Source organism: Acipenser ruthenus, chromosome 35 (assembly GCF_902713425.1).
Source record: "Acipenser ruthenus chromosome 35, fAciRut3.2 maternal haplotype, whole genome shotgun sequence".
NCBI classification, from domain to species: domain Eukaryota; kingdom Metazoa; phylum Chordata; class Actinopteri; order Acipenseriformes; family Acipenseridae; genus Acipenser; species Acipenser ruthenus.
Window position 1 is genome coordinate 12,378,026 of NC_081223.1, and position 23,174 is coordinate 12,401,199.

Below are 23,174 nucleotides of genomic sequence, written 5' to 3' on the forward strand. Positions count from 1 at the left end.
GCACGCACGCCTGCATTCACTCACACCTGCTCTGCCCCTGGAGTCTGGAGAACACGCGTGAGGTTTGTGACGCGTCTTACTTTCATTCATTTCAAGGCAATTTTAATTGATTTCAACAGCGACTTCTTTGATTGAAGTGACTTCGCTTCCACTGGTGTGAGAAGCTCGTTTAACACCACGCTGCTGCTAATTGATAATCCTGATCAATGACGAGGTGTTTGGAATTCATTAAAAGCGAATGGGATTTGAAAACCAGGCATTGACCCCGAGACAGTACACTATATATATATATAAAAAACATAACTTGTATTTGCTCAAAGCCCCCAGCCCCTCAGTATTTAAAGACCCTGATGTTCACTTTGCCACAACACTATCATTTTCATAGCAATGTGGAGTAGTGGTCAGGGCTCTGGACTCTTGACCGGGGGGTTGTGGGTTCAATCCCAGGTGGGGGACACTGCTGTTGTACCCTTGAGCAAGGTACTTTACATAGATTGCTCCAGTAAAAACCCAACTGTATAAATGGGGAATTGTATGTAAGAATGATGTGATTCTTGTAACATTGTCTTGTAACAATTGTAAGTCGCCCTGGATATGGGCGTCTGCTAAGAAATAAATAATAATAATAATAATAATAATAATAATAATACAGGTAAATTAGTCCCTATTACCCGTAAAACAAATTTAAACAAAATAAGCACAAATTAAGTAGCTAGCGGATTAAGGATAAGGGGCTATAAAAAAAAGTTGAATTTTGCCTAAAATTGACGAGCAATACTGAAATATTTACTAGGTGAAATTGTTTCACTGGCTTTTAATGAAACGTTTACAGAAATTAAAACTGAAACGAAATAGTTCATATTTAATTTTCGGACGCTGTTTGTTTGTAAAATGTCTCTGTCGAGGCTTCTTCGTTTCAGCCCGAGTCAAGGAAGCACCGCGGCGTTATAACTGGGTCGATCTTTGATGAAAGTCCAAACGCGTTTTTAAATGATACGTTCACAAGGCGCGTAACCTCCACGGCAGGGAGTTTGTCCGAACCGAGACACCGTAGAGCGAGGGAGCGACCATTTCAACACAGGAGGGGGAGGCCATCTCGAAGACGAAATGATTGTTTAACGAAGAAACACATAAAAGCGATTTGTTTCCTAATACGAGAACTTAAAAAAACACGTTTTAAAGCGCAAGCGTCATTATCAAAAGTTATAAACAAAAACAAAAACAATTCTGGCGCCTCTTTCATGGTGTGGCCGAGCGGGGGCCTCGCTGACGCATGCGCACTGAGCGCGCTCGGATGAAGATGGCGGACGGGCGGTTTTGTCGTCGGACGTGAAATTCAAAAACAACAAAAAAACGAATTTAAAAAAAGAAAATGTAAAGTTAACACCTTCAAAAACAATTAAAAAAAACAAGAAAAAAAAGGGGGTGGGTGAGGAACGACGCGACGGAGGGAACCGGCCGGTCAGAAACTTAAAAGATAATTAAAATCTCGCTTTATTTTTCGCTTTTTTTTTTGTTTTTCAAAACACACAAACTGGTTTTGTTGTTACTGCGATTGGTTCTGGTTTTAACTCTGCACAGTCATCCAGCACACAATTAAAACACACACACACGCCTATTAAAACTGCCGTTTAAATGTAGCTCGGATTAATTAGCCAGAGAGCAACGATCACAATACAGAATATATCTTATGAAATGCGCTTGATATTAAAGAGTTGCACACGCAACAGGATTTAAAAACGTCGTTGCATTTCAAACGCTTCACTGCCGTAGCTAGCAGAGCGTATGTTAGTTATTATTATTATTATTATTATTTAAATAAAATAGAAACTAGCTAACAGGTGAATTCCAGAACCTTCCAATCTTATAATACAACCAGCGGTCTTGTGCTGTACAGTTTTTCATAGAGCTAAAAAAAAAAAAAAAAAAAAACAGATTAACTCAATTCTAATAAATAAAGTGGTGATCTCCGTGTTTAAAATTTATTAACGGTTGCAAAAACGTTGCTTTTTTTAAATAAAAAAGTTACATCTAAAAAAAACGCTATCTCCATTGATAGAATCGGATTAAAGAAACAATATTATATTTATTTATTAAAAAAAAAATAATTAAAAAACTCCTCCGTTGATCGATATTATTAAGTTATTGCAGTACGCGCCGCGCGTCCCCGGAACACCCCGCGAGCGCGCCGCGCGTCCCCGGAACACCCCGCGAGCGCGCCGCGCGTCCCCGCCACCCCGCGAGCGCGCCGCCGTGCCCGCCCAGCGCGACACACGGCAAAGATGGCGGCGGGAGGAGGCAGCAGCAGCAGCAGCAGCGCCAGCGGCGGCGACCGCCGAGTCTCCTCAGCGGGGGGACTCGAGTCGTCCGTGGACCGCAAATTTCAAGCGGTCTCCAACACCATGGAGTCCATCCAGGGGCTTTCCAGCTGGTGTATCGAGAATAAGAAGCACAGCGCCGTCGTCGTTCGCCACTGGATCCGGTCCCTGAAGAGAGGTGAGCGGCGGCGGTGGTTGTTGTTGTTTTGTGTTTGTGTTTGTGTGTTTTATTTTTAATGAACGCTCTTTTATATAAACTGCTCCGTCTCTCCCTGGCTGGTTGGTGTTGTCGGCGTCGCTGGCAGCACGGTGGTCGTGTCGTGTGGTTTTTAATTTATGTATTATTTATTTATTTACCTCAGCGAGGCCCTCCTCCTCCTCCTCCTCCTCTAGTATTACAGACACGGTCCGGTTTCTGATCTCTGCGGCGTGTGTGTGTCTTTTTATTTGATTTATTAATCGTTTTGAATACTAGCGTGGTCGATTGCCGGTTGTAAGCTTTTATTTATTTATTTTATTATTTTATATTTTAAGTAGTTGTGATTGTTGTGATCGCCGAGGCTGGTGGTTTCGTGGTTGAGTGACGGTGTTGCGTGGAGACTCGGGAGAGAGTGTGTGGCATTCTGCGTGTTGGTTTTTTTGGGGTGACCCTGAGTGCTTGCTCTTGACTGGAGGGTCGTGGGTTCAATCCCAGGTGGGGGACACTGCTGCTGTACCCTTGAGCAAGGTACTTTACCTAGATTGCTCCAGTAAAAACCCAACTGTATAAATGGGGAATTGTATGTAAAAAATAATGTGATATCTTGTAAGTCGCCCTGGATAAAGGCGTCTGCTAAGAAATAAATAATATAATTATGCGGTTGCCAGACTGATTTGTAGTTTCAGTTAATTTTTATTTAATCGATGCTTGCTTTTAATCGCGGTTTTTGGATAATTTCGGAGTTTTTCACTGTGAGTTTAATAATCACACACACCTGAGCTTGTTAGCTAGACACACGGGGCTGATCAAGCTGACAGCAGTAAAACCTGGACTGGATCACACTGCTGTGCAATAGGAGCCTGATTTCCATCTCTGAAGCTTCATCATTTTATAGTATTTGGATGCTTTGTAAGCCCCTGTAATTGAACACAGCGTGTAGAGGACAACACATGCTGAATGAAGTCTGCTTTGTCATTTGACAGTGTGTGGGATTTAGAGTTAACATTGGTTTGGAACTACAGACCCCCACAACTATCATTTCCTGGTCGTTACAATGCTTCCCTATGCTTTACCAGACCTCTCTGTGCTTTACAATGCTTCCCTATGCTTTACCAGACCTCTCTGTGCTTTACAATGCTTCCCTATGCTTTACCAGACCTCTCTGTGCTTTACAATGCATGCCTAGGCTTTACCAGACCTCTCTGTGCTTTACAATGCTTCCCTATGCTTTACCAGACCTCTCTGTGCTTTACAATGCTTCCCTATGCTTTACCAGACCTCTCTGTGCTTTACAATGCTTCCCTATGCTTTACCAGACCTCTCTGTGCTTTACAATGCTTCCCTATGCTTTACCACACCTCTCTGTGCTTTACAATGCTTCCCTATGCTTTACCAGACCTCTCTGTGCTTTACAATGCTTCCCTATGCTTTACCAGACCTCTCTGCGCTTTACAATGCTTCCCTATGCTTTACCAGACCTCTCTGTGCTTTACAATGCTTCTCTATGCTTTACCAGACCTCTCTGTGCTTTACAATGCTTCCCTATGCTTTACCAGACCTCTCTGCGCTTTACAATGCTTCCCTATGCTTTACCAGACCTCTCTGCGCTTTACAATGCTTCCCTATGCTTTACCAGACCTCTCTGTGCTTTACAATGCTTCCCTATGCTTTACCAGATCTCTCTGTGCTTTACAATGCTTCCCTATGCTTTACCAGACGTCTCTGTGCTTTACAATGCTTCCCTATGCTTTACCAGACCTCTCTGTGCTTTACAATGCTTCCCTATGCTTTACCAGACCTCTCTGTGCTGTGTTACACTTTGCTGTGCTTTTTCTGTGGGGGACTTTTTATAAGAGTATGAATCAACATTTGCTGTTTTGTTACAGTAGTAAAATCCTGTGAACTGATCTGATCTTGAGGGATCACAGATTTTGATAGGGGTTTAATTAGCAGTAGTAACTGCGGCTAATTGAAAGTGGGAAGTGAAATGAATAAATAATTTTTAAGCAAAGAAAATATTTGGAATGAACATTAAGTGGTTTGTTATGAGAAGCTGCAGGTTTTCTGTCCTGCTTTGGAAATGTTAGTTTTCAGGGATGGGAGTGAGACTCCCGTTGCACAGCGGTGTGATCCAGTCCTGGTTTCACTGTGAGTTTAATAATCAGACACACCTGAGCTTGTTAGCTAGACACACTGGGGCTGATCAAGCTGGTAGCAGTGAAACCTGGACTGGGTGATGCTGCTGTGCAATAGGCGTCTGATTCCCATCCCTGGTTTTTCTGTACTGTTGTGTTTTCACTGTGTGTTTTGTTATTGTGTTTATAACTCCAGTGTGTTTTGATGCGGGCTGTGCAACGGGACCCTCATTTCCCTCCCTATAGATAGACAGATAGTCGTTGGTTGAAGGAGGTTTCTGGCTGATTTTAGAGAAGACAGCTACAGTAATTTGATGGTAACGGTGGGATATTAAATATTAGGTGAATCACACCCATAACACCTGTTTTGCTCCAGAAATGCCTGCGCGCTGTTGTAATATACAAAGCATGTGTCAGTGGGATTTGATATTCCTCCCAAAAATGTTTGTTCGGACATATTTATGGCTTTACAGTATTTAGATAAATAGATCAGGGATGGGAATCAGACTCCTATTGCTCAGCAGCTTCACCCAGTCCAGGTTTTACTAGGAGCTTGAGCAGCCCCAGTGTGTGTAGGTAACAAGCTCAGAGAGGCTTCACCTCCTTGTGCTCCGTCCTTCGGATGAGACGTAAAACAAACGAGCTCCTCTTGGAAGCGACTCTGAAGCAGCAGCAGTTGATGATGCAGAGTTCACCCCCTGGTCTCTGTAAGTCTCTCTTTGGATAAGAGTCTGCTGAATGACTCATTAATAATAGTAGTGGCTGTGTGATTTAGTGAAGTTCAATGGTGTAGTACTGTGAGGGATGTAAGAAAGCAGCTAAACATTGAGTGGAGTGATGTCACGATTCGTGTGAGATTCCTAATCCCCCTGTACAGTAATTATTATGATTATGATTATTTATGATTATGATGTTTGTTTAAATAACAGTGAAGGTGTTTAAAGGTTACCTGCTTTTTTAAATCTTGAGTTTATATATAAAATGTAAGGATGGAAAATCAGACTCCCGCTGCACAGCGGTGTGATCCAGTCCTGGCTTTACTGTGAGTTTAATAATCGGACACACCTGAGCTTGTTAGCTAGACACACTGGGGGCTGATCAAGCTCCCCTCAATGAAGTCTATTATGTGTTTCTCTGCAGGTGTGGAAACAGTAATTGGTCATTTATCAAACGTTTTTTATCCAGAGCGACTTACAGACTAGGGGGGGTGAACTCTGCATCATCAACAACTGCTGCTGCTGCTGCAGAGTCACTTCCAATAGGAGCTCGTTTTGTTTTATGTCTCATCCGAAGGACGGAGCACAAGGAGGTGAAGTGACTTGCTCAGGGTCACACACACACACACACACGCACACACGCACACGCAGGGAGTCAGTGGCTGAGCTGGGATTTGAACCTCCTGGTTTCAGGACCCCTGTTCTTTAACCGCTGGAGCAGCGAGCCTGCGGTGTGAAGGCGCGGGTTTGTGTCCGCTTGTATCACAATGATGATTCTTGCTCAGGGTCACGCACACACACACACACGCACACGCAGGGAGTTAGTGGCTGAGCTGGGATTTGAACCTCCTGGTTTCAGGACCCCTGTTCTTTAACCGCTGGAGCAGCGAGCCTGCGGTGTGAAGGCGCGGGTTTGTGTCCGCTTGTATCACAATGATGATTCTTGCTCAGGGTCACGCACACACACACACACACACACACACACGCACACGCAGGGAGTTAGTGGCTGAGCTGGGATTTGAACCTCCTGGTTTCAGGACCCCTGTTCTTTAACCGATGGAGCAGCGAGCCTGCGGTGTGAAGGCGCGGGTTTGTGTCCGCTTGTATCACAATGATGATTCTTGCTCAGGGTCACGCACACACACACACACGCACACGCAGGGAGTTAGTGGCTGAGCTGGGATTTGAACCTCCTGGTTTCAGGACCCCTGTTCTTTAACCGCTGGAGCAGCGAGCCTGCGGTGTGAAGGCGCGGGTTTGTGTCCGCTTGTATCACAATGATGATTCTTGCTCAGGGTCACGCACACACACACACACGCACACGCAGGGAGTTAGTGGCTGAGCTGGGATTTGATCCTCCTGGTTTCAGGACCCCTGTTCTTTAACCGCTGGAGCAGCGAGCCTGCGGTGTGAAGGCGTGGGTTTGTGTCCGCTTGTATCGCGATGATGATTCTTCAGCACAGTACTCCGTGTATCGCAACCTGGGGCTCTTTGAAAGCTGATCTGTAATGTGTCATTATTTTGTGTTTTTTTACATAGAAAAGCTAATCCGATTTGTGGTGCAGCTCACACAATGTTACGTCGCAGTATCTGTGTGTGCGTGTGTAACAGCGAATCCAGCCGTGCTGAATTGCCAGGACTCTTGCTGAGGAGGTTCCTGAGAGCAGGCTCCGAATCTGGCTGTGTGGATGTGTTTATTTCTTCCATTTAAAAGCTCACAGTTCTGATCAGACTTGCACAATGTTATTATTGAGAATCAAAACCTGGGGTTCTGTGAAGGCTGGCTGTCCTGTCGCACTTTATTACAATTGTTTTACGTATATTATCCAGTTGTGATGAATCTTGGTGTTAGAATCTGTGTGTGTGTGTGTGTGTGTGTGTGTGTGTCTCGCTTGCATACCTCGTTGATAATGACGTTGTTTTTTTTGTGAAGTTCTTGGTGCAGCTCAAGTTATCCTACTTGATTAATGATTTCTGGGTTGCGATAGTCTGTGCTTTCCAGCGATGGGAATCAGACTCCCATTGCACAGCAGTGTGATCCAGTCCAGGTTTTACTGCTACCAGCTTGATCAGCCCCCAGTGTCTAGCTAACAAGCTCAGGTGTGTCTGATTATTAAACTCCCAGTGAAACCAGGACTGGATCACACTGCTGTGCAGTGGGAGTCTGATTCCCATCCCTGTAGATTAGTCATTGGTTGAAGGAGGCGCTTAGCTGATTTTATAGAGAAGACAGCTACAGTGTATCTGTGGTGATTGTGGGATATTTAGACAGACTGATAGGTAGATCAGGGATTGGAATATGACTCCCGTTGCACAGCAGTGTCACCCAGTCCAGGTTTTACTGCTACCAGCTTGATCAGCCCCCAGTGTGTCTAGCTAACAAGCTCAGGTGTGTCTGATTATTAAACTCCAGGAATGGATCAAAAGTCTTATTTCCATCCCTGTTCAATGGAAATGGATGGACTCATTCTCTTCCCCTGCTTTATTATTATTATTATTATTATTATTATTATTATTATTATTTAGTATCAGATGCTTTTTCCAAAGCAGCTTACAGAGACTAGGGGGGGTGAACTCTGCATCATCAACAACTGCTACTGCTGCTGCTGCAGAGTCACTTCCAATAGGAGCTCGTTTGTTTCAGTTCTGCCCCCCTCACCTGCCTGCTCTCTTTCAGCCGACTCTGCCCAGCGTCTCAATCTCTTCTACGTGGCCAACGATGTGATCCAGAACTGCAAGCGCAAGAACGCCATGGTGTACCGGAGTGCCTTCGCTGAGGTGCTGCCCGGCGCCGCCCTGCTGGTCAAGTAGGTGTCACACCCGACCCTGCAGCAACAGAACCGCCCATCAGGGATTCAGAGTGCAGAGGGGAATGCTGTAATAGTGCACAGTGCAAGGTGCAAGGATAGTGCATCAGCTGAGGATCCAGTAACGTGGTGCTGAGGTCAGGCGAGTCCAGTGCAGAGCAGGAGGGGAGGAGCAGGAGATCTACAAGCGCAGTCTAACACACACGCGCACGCACACACACGCACACACACACACACACGCACACACACACACACACACGCACGAGAGTCAGGAGTTTGAGCCCAGGACTGGGTTGTAAATTGTGTTAAATGTTGCCCAGGTTTATCTCTATAGAGTTTGTATTATTTGCTTGTTTTCTTATCCTGTGCGTTTTTGTTTTGTTCCCACGTCAGGGATGCCGCGGTGCGGAAAGCCGTGGAGCGGATTTTTACAATCTGGGAGGAGCGGAACGTTTATCCCGAGGAGCTCATCGCCGAACTGAAAACGGGACTCGTCAAGAAAGAAGCTCCCGGTAAGGGACGGGGGTCACTGGCATCGGGACGAATCCCGAATTCCCATCGGGGGATTTCTTCCATGGGATCGACTCGACAGCGCATGGCCGCAAGTTCTGCATCGCCTAGACATTTAGGATTGAGGCATCATTTAAAATATATATATATATATAAGAATCTAAAATTATATATTTTATTATTTTTTTTGTTATTTTTTTTTACCATCATATAATCAAAATGACTACCAAATGATATCGCTGAAAAAAAATCTTCTGGAAGGAATCCATAATAGTAGTCCAGTATGTTAGATTTCCAGACTCCCTTCTCTGTAGCTCTCGTGTTTGTTTTAAATGCTGATTTGTTTGTGCTTCTCTCTTCAGTGCCTCTCAACCCCAAAGCAGCCCTCAAGTCCAAGATTGTTGCAGAATTCACGGTGAGCTTAATCAAGAAAAAGGGATTCAGAGTCAAACTGTCTGCTTGCTTTAAATGCTGTGTAGAGACACCCCCCCGCCCCCCTCCTCCACACACTCAGAGACACACACCCCAAGACACACACACCCCAACACACACACACACACACACATACACACCCCGAGACACCCCCCCGCCCCCCTCCTCCACACACTCAGAGACACACACCCCAAGACACACACACACTCGGAGACACATACACCCCCAGAGACACTCACCCCCCCCACACACACCCCGAGACACACACCTTGCTTTTATTTCATGAATAGCTCTTGTAGTCCTTGCTAGGGGTGGGACGATAGACTAATGCATGGTTAGAAATATTCAATAATAATAATAATAATAATAATAATAATACTAGACTTCATTGAGGGGAGCTCTGAACCCCAGGACTGGGTGCAGCAGCAGCAGCAGGGCTAGTGTGAGTTTGTAACCCTGCTCAAACTCCTGGCTCCTGATCGTTTCAATATTAATAATACTAGACTTCATTGAGGGGAGCTCTGAACCCCAGGACTGGGTGCAGCAGCAGCAGCAGCAGGGCTAGTGTGAGTTTCTAACCCTGCTCAAACTCCTGGCTCCTGATCATTTCAATATTAATAATAATAGACTTCATTGAGGGGAGCTCTGAACCCCAGGACTGGGTGCAGCAGCAGCAGCAGCAGGGCTAGTGTGAGTTTCTAACCCTGCTCAAACTCCTGGCTCCTGATCATTTCAATATTAATAATAATAGACTTCATTGAGGGGAGCTCTGAACCCCAGGACTGGGTGCAGCAGCAGCAGCAGCAGGGCTAGTGTGAATATCTCACCCTGATAGGGTTCATGTTGATCATGTTCTCTCTCCTCTCTCTCTCTCTCTCTCTCTCTCTCTCTCTCTCTCTCTCTCTCTCTGCTCTCAGCCCCAGACCTTCATCGATCAGCTGGCCGCCTACAAGCGCTCGGTGGACGAAGTGGACATCAAGGAGAAGCAGCTGGCCACCATGAGGGTGGACGTGTGCAGCACAGAGACCCTCAAACGACTGAAAGGTGAGCTCCTTCTGTAAACTACACTGTGTTTCAATATGAAGCTTGCATTGTAACCCTGTGCTGCCCTGTGACACCCGTGTGAGTCGCCTGGGATAAAGACGTCTGCCAAATAAGTAAAATAAATTAATAATAATAATAATAATTCAAATTGAATGGTGTTGGATTCGGTTTTGATTCCCTAAGTGTTCCCTAATCTTTTAAAGTTTAATGGGGAGCCAGTCTGGTATCGGGGTGCGCTGGTGTGTGCAATCTATGTCTAGAGAATGCATTTGGGATAAATACATAGTTCAGATGACAGTGTTGTAAACTGTGAATTATAGTTGTGGCGTTTTGATTTCTGTTTTCTTATCTTTTGCTTGTCTTTCTCTCTGTCTGACTGTGTGTCTCTCTCATATCTGTCTCTCTCGTCTCTGTCTCTCGTCTGTGTCCCTGTCTCTCTGTCTCTCTCCCCTCCTCCGTCTCTCGTCTGTGTGTCCAGACAAGGCGGGAGGGAAGAGGTTCTCGAAGGATTTCGAGGATGGCAGTGCGAAGCTCGAGGAGTTTGTGTCGTTCCTGGAGACTCGGGTGCGCAGCGGGCCCCCCCTGATCGAGGCCCTGGAGAACGCAGACGTCTTCTACGAAGCGCAGTACAAGGAGGTCAAGATCGTCGCGAACGTGAGTGCGGAGCGCAGTGCAGACTCCTGTTGCACAGCAGTGTCACCCAGTCCAGGTTTCACTGCTACCAGCTTGATCAGCCCCAGTGTGTCTAGCTAACAAGCTCAGGTGTGTCTGATTATTAAACTCACAGTGAAACCAGGACTGGATCATACTGCTGTGCAACAGGGAGGAGGGAGATGGGGGCGGGCTTCCATCTCTGCTGCTTATCTAAACATCCCCCCCCCCCTCTCCTCCCGACTCTGCAGGCGTACAAGACCTTTGCAAACCGCGTGGGTAATCTGAAGAAGAAGCTGGACCTGCTGAAAAGCAGCCTGCCAGACCCGGAGGAGTCTCCCGTCCCCTCCCCCAGCATGGACGCACCCTCTCCCACGGGCTCCGAGTCCCCCTTCCACGACATGGAGGAGGAGGGGGCGGGGACGACGGGGGACGTGGACGGGGTGGAGATGGACGAGCCCTTCGGGGGGGTGACCCCCCGCTCCTCCAGTCCGGAGCCCACCGAGGACAACAGAGATGTGGAGGACATGGAGCTGTCTGACGACGAGGGGCCCGCACACCAGCACATCATAGGTAGGGCTCGGGCTTGTATTTGGGTTAGTAAATTGGAATCAAGTCATTATTTTTGCCAGTAAAGGATAAGTTAGTGTAATATTTTTAATTCATAAGTTTGTATTGTATTGCTAGTAATAAAGGATTTTATATTTATAAATTAGCTTTAATTAGTAATCAGTATTGCTATCAATACTTATGATTTAAATTATTATACATGTATTATTATTATTATTATTATTATTATTATTATTATTATATCTGTATTACTGTTAATAATAATATTAATACATTATTATAAAGGTGCTGGTATTATATTTAAGAATATCAGTGTTACGTTGCTGTTAATACATTATGTAGTAATTATAAAGGTAGTGTTGTTTTTATTAATATATCAGTATTGCTATTCATACTTTTTGATTAAGTTATTATAAATACAGTGTTTGTTGTAAATGTCAGTCTTGTGTTTTAGTAATACGTTATTAGAAATGTTGTGTGTTATCAGTATTGTGTTTTAATGCTTTGTTATAATGGCATTGCTATATACAAAATGTTCAAGGTATTCCGATTCGGGTTGATACTGGTTTTGTGTGTGTTGATTCTGGTTGATATCGGTGTGTGTTGATTCTGGTTGATATCGGTGTGTGTTGATTCTGGTTGATATCGGTGTGTGTTGATTCTGGTTGATATCGGTGTGTGTTGATTCTGGTTGATATCGGTGTGTGTTGGTTCTGGTTGATATCGGTGTGTGTTGATTCTGGTTGATATCGGTGTGTGTTGATTCTGGTTGATATCGGTGTGTGTTGATTCTGGTTGATATCGGTGTGTGTTGGTTCTGGTTGATATCGGTGTGTGTTGATTCTGGTTGATATCGGTGTGTGTTGATTCTGGTTGATATCGGTGTGTGTTGATTCTGGTTGATATCGGTGTGTGTTGATTCTGGTTGATATCGGTGTGTGTTGGTTCTGGTTGATATCGGTGTGTGTTGATTCTGGTTGATATCGGTGTGTGTTGGTTCTGGTTGATATCGGTGTGTGTTGGTTCTGGTTGATATCGGTGTGTGTTGGTTCTGGTTGATATCGGTGTGTGTTGATTCTGGTTGATATCGGTGTGTGTTGGTTCTGGTTGATATCGGTGTGTGTTGGTTCTGGTTGATATCGGTGTGTGTTGATTCTGGTTGATATCGGTGTGTGTTGATTCTGGTTGATATCGGTGTGTGTTGGTTCTGGTTGATATCGGTGTGTGTTGGTTCTGGTTGATATCGGTGTGTGTTGGTTCTGGTTGATATCGGTGTGTGTTGGTTCTGGTTGATATCGGTGTGTGTTGGTTCTGGTTGATATCGGTGTGTGTTGGTTCTGGTTGATATCGGTGTGTGTTGGTTCTGGTTGATATCGGTGTGTGTTGATTCTGGTTGATATCGGTGTGTGTTGGTTCTGGTTGATATCGGTGTGTGTTGGTTCTGGTTGATATCGGTGTGTGTTGGTTCTGGTTGATATCGGTGTGTGTTGGTTCTGGTTGATATCGGTGTGTGTTGGTTCTGGTTGATATCGGTGTGTGTTGGTTCTGGTTGATATCGGTGTGTGTTGGTTCTGGTTGATATCGGTGTGTGTTGGTTCTGGTTGATATCGGTGTGTGTTGATTCTGGTTGATATCGGTGTGTGTTGATTCTGGTTGATATCGGTGTGTATTGATTCTGGTTGATATCGGTGTGTGTTGGTTCTGGTTGATATCGGTGTGTGTTGGTTCTGGTTGATTATTGTGTATTGATTGGATGCAGTGGACGAGCGCAGGGAGGAGAGGCGTGACTCCGCAGTGCAGTCCGGCTCCTCTCCGACTCGCCCTCTCACCGGCACCCCCGCCAGGCAGACCCCCCTCCCGGGGATCCCGCTCCCCAGCCTCGCCAACGTGGACCTGGGCAAGATCAGCTCCATTCTCAGCAGCCTCACCTCCGTCATGAAGAGCACGGGTCAGTCAGGGTGGGGGCCCGGGGAAACCGTGCAGTACGGTGGGGGGGGGGGAGCTTAATAGTAATAATAATAATAAGAAGACTCCTATTCCACAGCAGCGTCACCCAGTCCAGGTTTTACTGCTACCAGCTTGATCAGCCCCAGTGGGTCTAGCTAACAAGCTCAGGTGTGTCTGATTATTAAACTCACAGTGAAACCAGGACTGGATCACACTGCTGTGCAGCGGGAGTCTGATTCCCATCCCTGTAGATACAGTCGTTGGTTGAAGGAGGTTTTTAGCTGATTTTATACAGGAGACAGCTGCAGTATCTTGGTGGTAGTGTGGGATGTATTTAAAAATACATTATAAATGCATTTCATTGTGTTGATTTGTTGATAGGTTGTGTGTTCTGAATAGAGGGGTGGCCTTACTATATAAACATTACTTTAGATTGCAGTAAATTACTAAAGTCATGACTATAAAAAGCATTTTACAGCTTTCAGCCTGTATAACTGTATTGATTTGACGTATTGAGCGATTGATTGATTGATTGATTGATTGATTTGCTGTGTTTTTAATTCTGTTTGTGTTTCTGCAGGAGCAAGCCCCGTCTCCAGACCCTCTCCCGGCACCCCCACCACCCCCACCTCCCTCCCCGGGGGCCCCAAGACCCCCGTGCACGGCCCCTCGGCCCCTGCCAACGCCAACCCCCTGGCCAGCATCCTGTCCAAAGTGGACGTCACTGCCGAAGGCATCCTCAGTGCCCTGTCCAAAACCCCAGGGCAGCCTGGGCCCAGCCTGCAAGGTACGCTGCAGCTTTGAGAGGGGCAACGGCGCCCCCCACTGCTCTCACACTCACACTGCAGCTTTGAGAGGGGCAACAGCGCCCCCCCCCACTGCTCACACACTCACACTGCAGCTTTGAGAGGGGCAACGGCGCCCCCCACTGCTCACACACTCACACTGCAGCTTTGAGAGGGGCAACGGCGCCCCCCACTGCTCTCACACTCACACTGCAGCTTTGCAGGGCATTCATTCTGCGAGCCTTATTATTAATAATAGTAATAATACTAAGACTCCCATTGAAGAGCATTCGTTGCAGGGATAGGAATGAGACTCCTGTTGCACAGCAGCGTCACCCAGTCCAGGTTTTACTACCAGCTTGATCAGCCCCAGTGTGTATAGGTAACCAGCTCAGGTGTGTCTTATTATTAAACTCCTAGTGAAACCAGGACTGGATCACACTCTTGTCAGATTAGCTGTCAATCGATCCCTACACCTTTTTTATTTTCGAATGTATTTTTCTAACATTTGTTTTCTCTGCAGGCCTTTCCTCTCTGCTTCAGGGCGTCGCTGTCGGAAATTCTCAACCTGCCCCTCACACAACCAAGGACAGACCCCCCTCCACGACTACCCCCTCCTCCTCCTCCTCCTCATCATCATCTCTGACTCCTTCTCAGCTCCCCGCCCCTTCCAGGAGCCAGCCTGGCCACTCCTTCAGCTCCCCTGCCCACGAAGTCTCCTCCAGCTCAGCCACCAAGAGCCAGGCAGCCCCCAGCAGCAGCAGCAGCAGCAGCTCCAGAAACAAGCAGCCCAGCTCCAGCTCTGCACACCGGGGTAACAAACCTGGAAAGGACGGGCCCCCAGCACGGCAGCAACAGCAGGAGCCCTCGACCTCCTCCCCTTCCCCCTCCAGCCTGGAGCTCAAAATCCACAGGTTCCTCCAGGGGAACCCCGGATTCAGCGCCCTGAACCTCAATATCCCCATTCTGGGAGGAGGAGGAGGAGGAGGGGGTAGTGCAGGTGGAGAGGCTTCTGAAGCCAACGCCAGTGGCCCGGAATTCCTGCCGAGCCAACTCTCTGAGAATGTGGAGGGCACTCCGGTGAGGGACGAGAGAGGGGGGACCCCCACGCAGGACGAAATGATGGACAAGCCTTCCTCCTCCTCTGTCTCCTCTTCCTCCTCCTCCTCTCTGGGAGTAGTGGACCCCATGTCCCTCCTGTCCAAAATCCTGAGCCCTGGTCCCTCCTCGACCCCCAGCGCCCCGTCCCCCCTCCTGGGGCGGGACGGTTACACCCCGAACCCCAAACTGCTGTCAAACTCGACCAGCAGCGGTCAGAATAAAACCGTTAATAAAAATGATGACGGTAAGCTAACCAAGAGCAAAGTGGCTGCCATTGGCGTGGCCACCACCAGCGCCTCTAATGCAGCCTCTATATCTTCAACTACTCCCTACAGCCAAGGGGTGAGGCTGGATCTCTCCCCCACTGCCTACAGGGCTCAGGCAGGCAGCTGGGGGGGGCAGCAGCCCTCCTCATCCTCCCTGGGAGGCCTAGTCGACGCCCCTCCTGAGAATTTCTACCCCGATAATGAGGAGGGGGAGGAAGAGGGGGGATACGAATACGGCTGTGCGGAGAAAAGGCCCCACAAGGTTATCACGAAGGGGGGGGCAGGAGGAGGAGGAGGAGGGGGGGGGAAGCATCAGAGGCGTCCGTCCAGCGAAGGCGGGACAAGAGAGTACAAGAATAAGAAACCTTCCACTCCGTCGTCGTCGTCTGGGAATCGACAGCAGAAAGACAGCGGCGGCTATAACAACAGCAACAACAACAACGGCAATTTCAACAGCCGCCCCAGCCCCTCCCCCTCTGGGCACGGTTACGGGTACGGGAGTGGGGGTTCAGAGGGCGCCCCCTCGCCTTCCCCGAAAGCCAGCGAAGTTTTTTTCCCTCCCACCAGCGACCCTGCCGGAGCCAACCACAGCAAGCACTTCGGAGGGCTGGCGGATTCCTCCCCCCATTCCGGCCGACACTTGGTTTCTTCCCAGAGCGGTGGCGGTGCTGGAACGGGTCAGCCCAACTCCTTCGGCAGGGGGGGGCTGGGGAACAGAGGTGGCGGGGGCGAGAAGCCCCAGCTGAGCTCCCCTACGTCTTCGAGCTTGGAATTCAAAAAGATCAATAATAATAATACTACTAATAATCCAAATTCAAGTTCCAGCTCGCGAAAGTCTTCCGATAGCGAATTCGGAGGCCATCCGAGAGACAGGGATTTCCCCGCCAAGGGTCCGGAGCAGGACGAGGAACACTACAGGATCGAGACCCGCGTCTCCTCCTCCGACCCGCTCCCCGACAGCACTGTGGGAAAGGGGGCCCCCATCGAGACTTTGGGGTACAACAACTGCAGGATGTCCGGCGAGAGGATCCAGACGGTGGAGTCCATCAGGGTGATCGGGAAGGGGACCCTGCCTGCCGGAGAAGGGGGCGCCTGGTATGAAAGCGGGGAACCCTACATGGAACCCCCTTCCGATCTCTCGGGGGTACCCCCTCTCCCACCCTCCCCCTCCTCCTCTTCCTCTTCTGCTCCTCCTCCTCCTCCTCTAACGGCCGGGCTGCCCCATCAGCAGCAGCAGCCCCCTCCCCACCCTGGTTTTGGGAACCAGTTCGAGGATTGCCTCCCCCTGCAGCACTTCCAGGACACCCCCGGCGGACCCTTCTTTGGGAACTCGCACACCCTTCTCCCTCCCATCCCCCTCCTGCCGCCCCCCCCACCGGGCACCCCCAGAGATTTTGGGATGCCCCCCAACCCTCCTATGATGCTGCTCCTGGACCCCTTAATGCCCCCCCAGCCCGTCCCCAACAACCAGTTCCCCCCTCCCCCTCAAGACGGGGCCCCCACCCCTCTCCTCCCCCCCCTTCCCCAGCTTCTCAAACCTCCTCCTCTAATGGGGGACCATCCGCCCCGCCCCGGCACGGTCAAAGAGTATTTCGGGGGCCTCCCCAGCCTCCTGCCTTCCCCCACGGAGCAGCACCCCCCCAACCTGGGGAGGGTGAGGGAGAGCCTGGGGGGCCACGGTCACCTCCTGCCCGCCGGGCCTCCGCCCGGCTCTCCCAGGGAGCAGTGCGGGGGGCTGCAGCAAGGGGGCGCCCCACAGCAACGACACCGCCTGCCGCCCCCCCTCCAGCAGCAGCACCGGATGGACGGCGGGATGGTGCCTCTGCTCCCCCCCCGGCCGAAACCATTTCAACAGCAGCGGCACCCTCACCCTCTGCAAACGGGACCTTATTTCCGCAACCCACGCCCCGATTTCAGGCCCAGGGAACCCCACTTCCATCCGAGGGAGCCGTTCCGAGGAGCCAAGAGGCCCAGGCCGTCTTTCATGGGGGTGGGAGGTGGAGGGGGGCCCTTTTACGCCCCCAAACGCCCTTTCCTTCCCCCTCGCTATTAAAATTAAAAATATAACAGATCACCTCACAGAATAAAATGATCTTGCATCCACACCTTCTCCCCCCCACCACCCCCCACACATTTTTCTTTTAATGCATCAAGTTTGCCAGCTCCCCCCCCCCACCCCCCCGAAAAAATAAATGAGCCAAATTCTTGTAACTGAGAACGGAGCGAAGCCCGAAGCAGCCTGTCTCTGCCTGCCTGCCTGCCTGCCTGCCTGTCTGGTCACTGTTCCAGCATTGTGCTCTGCCTCCAACACATCCAATTCAAACACAGCTGTTACATGAAGTGTGCTTCAGTGCTCACAGGGAAGACAAGAGGGAGATGAGAGAGAATTACTAAGAAGAAGAAAAAAAAAGGTGGTTATTATTTTTTTGTTTTGTTTTGTTTTCCCCCCTTTGTTATTTTCTATAATGAGAGAAAAAAAAAACACCATTGCATGGTTTGGAAACCAAAAGTACGACTGAATTCTGATCAGAGTACCGCATGTACTGTTACCATGTTTGAGTAACAGAGAAACCGTTCTAGATTGGAAACTTCAGGTGTAAAGTAGGAAAAAAAGGGTTTTTATAGTGGTGGATGTGTTTGGAAGTTATAAAGCAAACTTCAGGAATTCAACGGACAGACGCGTCGACTAAAAACCTTTTTATCCACCCCCCCCCACCCCCCCTCGTCTTTGAGAATCCAGTTTTGTGTTTCTAAACATAGAGCTGCTTGGCTGGTTTTTTGTTTTTTCTAAAAATTGTTTAGGGGTTAAAAAGGTTTGCAATTATCTTGATCCTGTCCCGTAACTTACCTTGCAAATGCAGCTCTCCCTTGAAAAAAAAGAAATTAATTCTGTAAAAAAAGAAAAAAAAAGAAAGTTGTTGGCTCATCCTTGTTCTGTGTGAAAGATGATCATTTTAGTGTATGTTTAGTTTTTATTTTGTTCAAAAATGAAAATTATATATTAAACAAACAAAGAAAAGTTGTAAAAACAGAAATCTTTTTTTTTTTTTTAATTACCGTTTATCACTTTGTTTTTCATGTTAACTGAAGAAAATGGTAAAAACAAAAACATGTCCCCCCCCCCCCTCACCTAAATCCTCCCTTTTATTTATTTTCTATTACGAATCCATTTGACTCTCTTTAGTCAAGGAAGACCACGGGGAACGCCTAGAGTAGAGTCCTCTTGATGAGCTGCTGTTTGGATGATCTGTCCGCTCTCTGGAGAATGTGTGAAAACTGTTAGTCTGTGAACTACAGCGGCTGTTTTTTGCAGTGAGAATTGTGTTGCCAAACCCCCGGCCCCCCAAAAAAGCAAAATATATATAGATATATATGTTTAAAAAAAATTAAACGCTTAAAAATCTTGTTTGAAATTGCTGTAAATATTTCAACTTTTTTGCAGGTTCAATTTTAAAAAAAACCGACAAGAAGGATGTAAGGTGAATACCTGAGCTGTGAAACACAGCACCCGTTTTCAATCCAGGGGAGGGCACAGTCGCTTAACTAGACCCTTCAGTGAACCCATAAATTGCTTAATCACCCCTTTTTCTAATTGTGTTTTCCGCTCAAGTTGCAGAGTTCAGGTTACTTATAAAAGGTTACAGCTGACTTGAAATCAGTTTTAAGAGATGAAAACGGGTTTTTAAACACATACTCAAACCATGAGGGCAGTGAAGGGTGTAGGTAAGGGATGGAGAATCCAGCTGGAGTGGGGGTCAGCGGAGACAGGGGCTCCCCCTCTAACCTGTGTTCTGCTAACTTGTGCTCATTTTGTTAACCTTAGAGGTCTAACTGTAACTTAATTCTGCAAAGACACAGTACTTTTATTTCTTATTGTTATTATTTACACACCTCCATATAAAAAGAAACTGCAGCTTAAAAAAAGATCCCTTTCTTGGGTGTGTGTTTTCCTCCCCACGGTGGCGATTAAAAACGCCGTTTTCTGTGTGTTAAGAAAAGGTCAGTGGTCTGACTGTCCTCAGAATAAGAAGCTGGGAATGAATGCATGTCCTGTGAAAACACGCCTGTCGGTTCACAATGCTGAGAGATGGTCCGCTGTTAGAAAGCGTGCCGAGTTTAGAATGGAGCGGATTACACAGATACAGACGGCTTTGTGTTCTCGTTTTTTGTATTTTTTCAAAGAAACTGGATTTGGTTAAGAAGTAAACACTTTTTTTTAATGGTAAAGAAGGGAGGATAAATACTGCACCAAAGTTATCTCTATTTTGGGCGGAAAGCCCCTTTTGTTTCATTGTGAAATGTTTTTATTTTTTGTGTGTGAGATGTTGTCAATGCTGTTTTGACTGATCTGATGGGCTGGGGAGAACTAATATTGAAATAAGGGTTGGGGGGGGGGGGGGCAATTCCTGAGGGTTTTTTTGGTGTCCTTTCGTTCAATTTGAATTCCTGTTTAAAACACGTCAGATTAGTAGCAGCGGTCTGTTAAAATCGGCTTCTCACAACAGAGGCGACAAAATCACTTCAGCTGAAGAAGTCGCTGTTTGTGAGTCACTTAAAACTGGGCTTACAAATGAAACGATCACAGTGGTTACTAATATCTCTAAAAATATCAATTCCTTGAAAGGGAGTGGAGTTGATGATCAAGGATTGACTCCCACGCAGGTTGGAGTGCTTGCGTGTCGTTTTATATCAAGTTGAATGCCTGCGGGAGTTCAATGCAGAACACACAAGGGTGACGGCTCCATCACCACAGCTCTGGACGGATGTTTTGCGTCCCCCTCTATGTAGAATCTTGCTTTATAAAGTCGCATGAAAGCTGCCGAATAACGTTACCTCCAGATACTGAATCACACACCGCCGCTTTGTATTTGTGAAATAAAAGATCCAAATGATTTTCATATAGGTGGGGCAAAACTTCAGCCCACAGCTGTAGCCCAATTTGTCCGCGTGTTTTGAGTGTTTCTGTAACACAATCTGAACGGATCTGTGAAACTTTGCTAGTCTTGAGTATCGAAGTTAACACCCAGGGAAAGGTTTAACCCGAGGGAACGTTTTTCTTGAAAGCTGGTTCCAGGAGACCCCCGGGAGACCTAGTTTGAGGTTTGCTGTATCAAACCCCCCCAAGTCTCCCTGTCTGGTGTGCCTCGCAGCGCCCTGAAACCTACCTCCAAACCTCAGAGCGGCTCCGTGTTCCCTTCAGCTTGAGTCACATCTTTACCCACGCAGCTCCGAGCTAAGCCTGGAATAGGGCGGTCTGGCTGATTCCTAGAGCCAGGACTCATATTTTAATCATTGGCACTAACACTGCGTGAGGCGATCGGAACCCCTTAGAACAGGAGTCACCCCAACCCGCTGTGTAGGAATGCGTGCGCGGAGGTGAGGAAGAAACTGCTGCTGGCCTTACTAAGGTGTAGCGCCGCCATGCGTCCGTCCACAGCAACGATTCATTCAGCGAAGCGAGAGCTGATCTCTGATTTTTATTAATTTGATTTATTTTTTATATTAATCTTGTGTTTGTAATAAGATCCTATTCCCCCCCCGTTAATCCTTGGTACCCTTGCAGTTTGTAATGCTATATAATGACATCATATTTTCGTGCGTGGCTGTGTCCCGCAGCATTAGCGTGTGGCACATACAGATTCATTTATCTGAATTAGGATTTCTAATGCGGGTGTCGCGAATGGCGCTTTCCCTGCCTGCGCTTCAGAGAGGAAATTCAATGCGATTTTCAGAATCTCCCTTCTCTTCAAAACGACCAAGCAGGACAAACATAAGATAGCCACAAATACGAAAATGTGACGTTATCATTTTAAATAAGAACACTGCAACGGTACCGGGGATTAATTTAATAAATGAAATGAAACTCAATAAAATATAAATACTAATAATAATAATAATACATTTAACAGAGTTTTTGACTCCAGGATGTATGAAATCTAAAAACTGCAACTCATGTAATCGCATTAAAACGTAAAAATTATTATTATTATTATTATTATTATTATTATTATTATTATTATTTGCATTTATTTATATAGAAAGGAGAGAGGAAAGAAACATACACAGATTGGATTGGATTTATAATATATATATATATATATATATATATATATATATATATATATATATATATAGAACAAAAAAATCGTTTGTTTGTGTTTATTTTTTCTAGAAATATGACTGCAAAAAAAACAAAACAACGAACGCGTCTCTAATACCGCCCGCCGCCGCTGGGGTTATAAATTAAGGTTATAGAATCTGTTGGCGTTATATAAGAAAGAAAGAGAGAGAAAAACAAGGAGGGGACGTTTTTCTCTGTAACACCGCCTTTATCTCCCCGCCCCCGCGTCCACCTCTCGCCCAATCCGCGCTCAAGCACCGCCCTCTGTCCTTCACCCTCTCGTCCAATACGGTGCCTCGCTGGGCACAGCGCTTTCCGGTGTCCTGCAGCCTGACATGCTGTAAAAAAAAAATTAATTTAAAAGTGGAGTTTCCTTTTTATATTTTCAATGACCGGCGCGTTTTAATACCGGAGGAGGACAAATAAGAAAAACATCATCAACGAAACGAGCATCAGACCGCGATGCTTACCGCTGTGAGAGCGCTCGGCGGGCAGCTGCGCTCAGCTGCAGGGCTTATGGGCAGGTATTGTAGCTAACTGTAACACACACATATATATATATAACTAATAATAATAATCATCATCATCATTCTGTAGTAGTGGTTAGTACATGCGTGCAGCGTGTCCCGGTATACTAGAGCGCTGCTCTGAAGAGGCGATAATCTGCTGACAGCAACAAATCCTAACATTGCTGCTTTCTGGTCTACTTACTTCGTTCAGTAATTTGCTATATTATTAGTGTCTTGTCTGTGAGCCTCTGTGCGTCTCCGCCCCCTCTCTCCCTTCTCCGTGGTCTCAGAGAGGCTGGCTCTCTCCTCTCTCTCCTCTGTGCGTCACCTCTCTCTTCTCCTCTGTGTCTCACCCCCTCTCTCTTCTCTCCTCTGTGTCTCACCCCTCTCTTTTCTCTCTCCTCTGTGTCTCCCCCTCTCTCCTCGGTGTCTCCCCCTCTCTCCTCGGTGTCTCCCCCCTCTCTCTTCTCTCTCCTCTGTGTCTCACCCCTCTCTCTTCTCTCTCCTCTGTGTCTCCCCCTCTCTCCTCGGTGTCTCCCCCCTCTCTCTTCTCTCCTCTGTGTCTCCCCCCTCTCTCTTCTCTCTCCTCTGTGTCTCACCCCTCTCTCTTCTCTCTCCTCTGTGCGTCACCTCTCTCTTCTCTCTCCTCTGTGTCTCCCCCCTCTCTCTTCTCTCTTCTCTCTCCTCTGTGCCTCACCCCTCTCTCTTCTCTCTCCTCTGTGTCTCACCCCTCTCTCTTCTCTCTCCTCTGTGTCTCCCCCCTCTCTCTTCTCTCTTCTCTCTCCTCTGTGCCTCACCCCTCTCTCCTCTCCCCCTGTGCAGGTCCCTCTGCCCCCGCTGGTCTCTGAGAGGCTGGCTCTGTTCATGCAGCTCCAGTCCCAGCGCTCGGCCCAGCTGGAGGAGAGGGCTCAGAGGGACAGCAAGCCCATCAGAGTCTCCCTCCCCGACGGCAGAGAGCTTGATGCACAGGCCTGGAAAACCAGCCCCCTGGAACTGGCGGCGAGGCTCGGGTAGGAACTGGGAATACTGGGAGACACCACTGCCAGGGCCAGATTCTATTAAC

General features: G+C 47.5%; 2 protein-coding genes across 2 annotated transcripts in view; both read left to right on the forward strand.

The window, feature by feature from the left end:
* The first annotated feature begins 1,009 nt into the window (after positions 1-1,009).
* On the forward strand, positions 1,010-18,894 carry LOC117965170 (regulation of nuclear pre-mRNA domain-containing protein 2-like). Its single transcript, XM_034910160.2, has 10 exons — positions 1,010-2,496; positions 8,046-8,175; positions 8,569-8,687; positions 9,048-9,100; positions 10,035-10,161; positions 10,640-10,815; positions 11,064-11,385; positions 13,142-13,330; positions 13,910-14,116; positions 14,638-18,894. The coding sequence occupies exons 1-10, from the start codon at positions 2,283-2,285 to the stop codon at positions 17,532-17,534; spliced, it is 4,434 nt and encodes a 1,477-aa protein (XP_034766051.2). The 5' UTR covers positions 1,010-2,282; the 3' UTR covers positions 17,535-18,894.
* A 288-nt stretch (positions 18,895-19,182) lies between these two features.
* LOC131705175 (threonine--tRNA ligase 2, cytoplasmic-like) overlaps positions 19,183-23,174 on the forward strand; it is a gene marked incomplete at its 3' end in the record, with an annotated part of 7,353 nt that continues 3,361 nt past the window's right edge. Inside the window, exons 1-3 of the mRNA XM_059007427.1 lie at positions 19,183-19,204; positions 22,020-22,126; positions 22,934-23,121. Coding sequence (XP_058863410.1) covers positions 19,183-19,204; positions 22,020-22,126; positions 22,934-23,121 — 317 coding nt within the window. The remainder of the gene's footprint in view (positions 19,205-22,019; positions 22,127-22,933; positions 23,122-23,174) is intronic.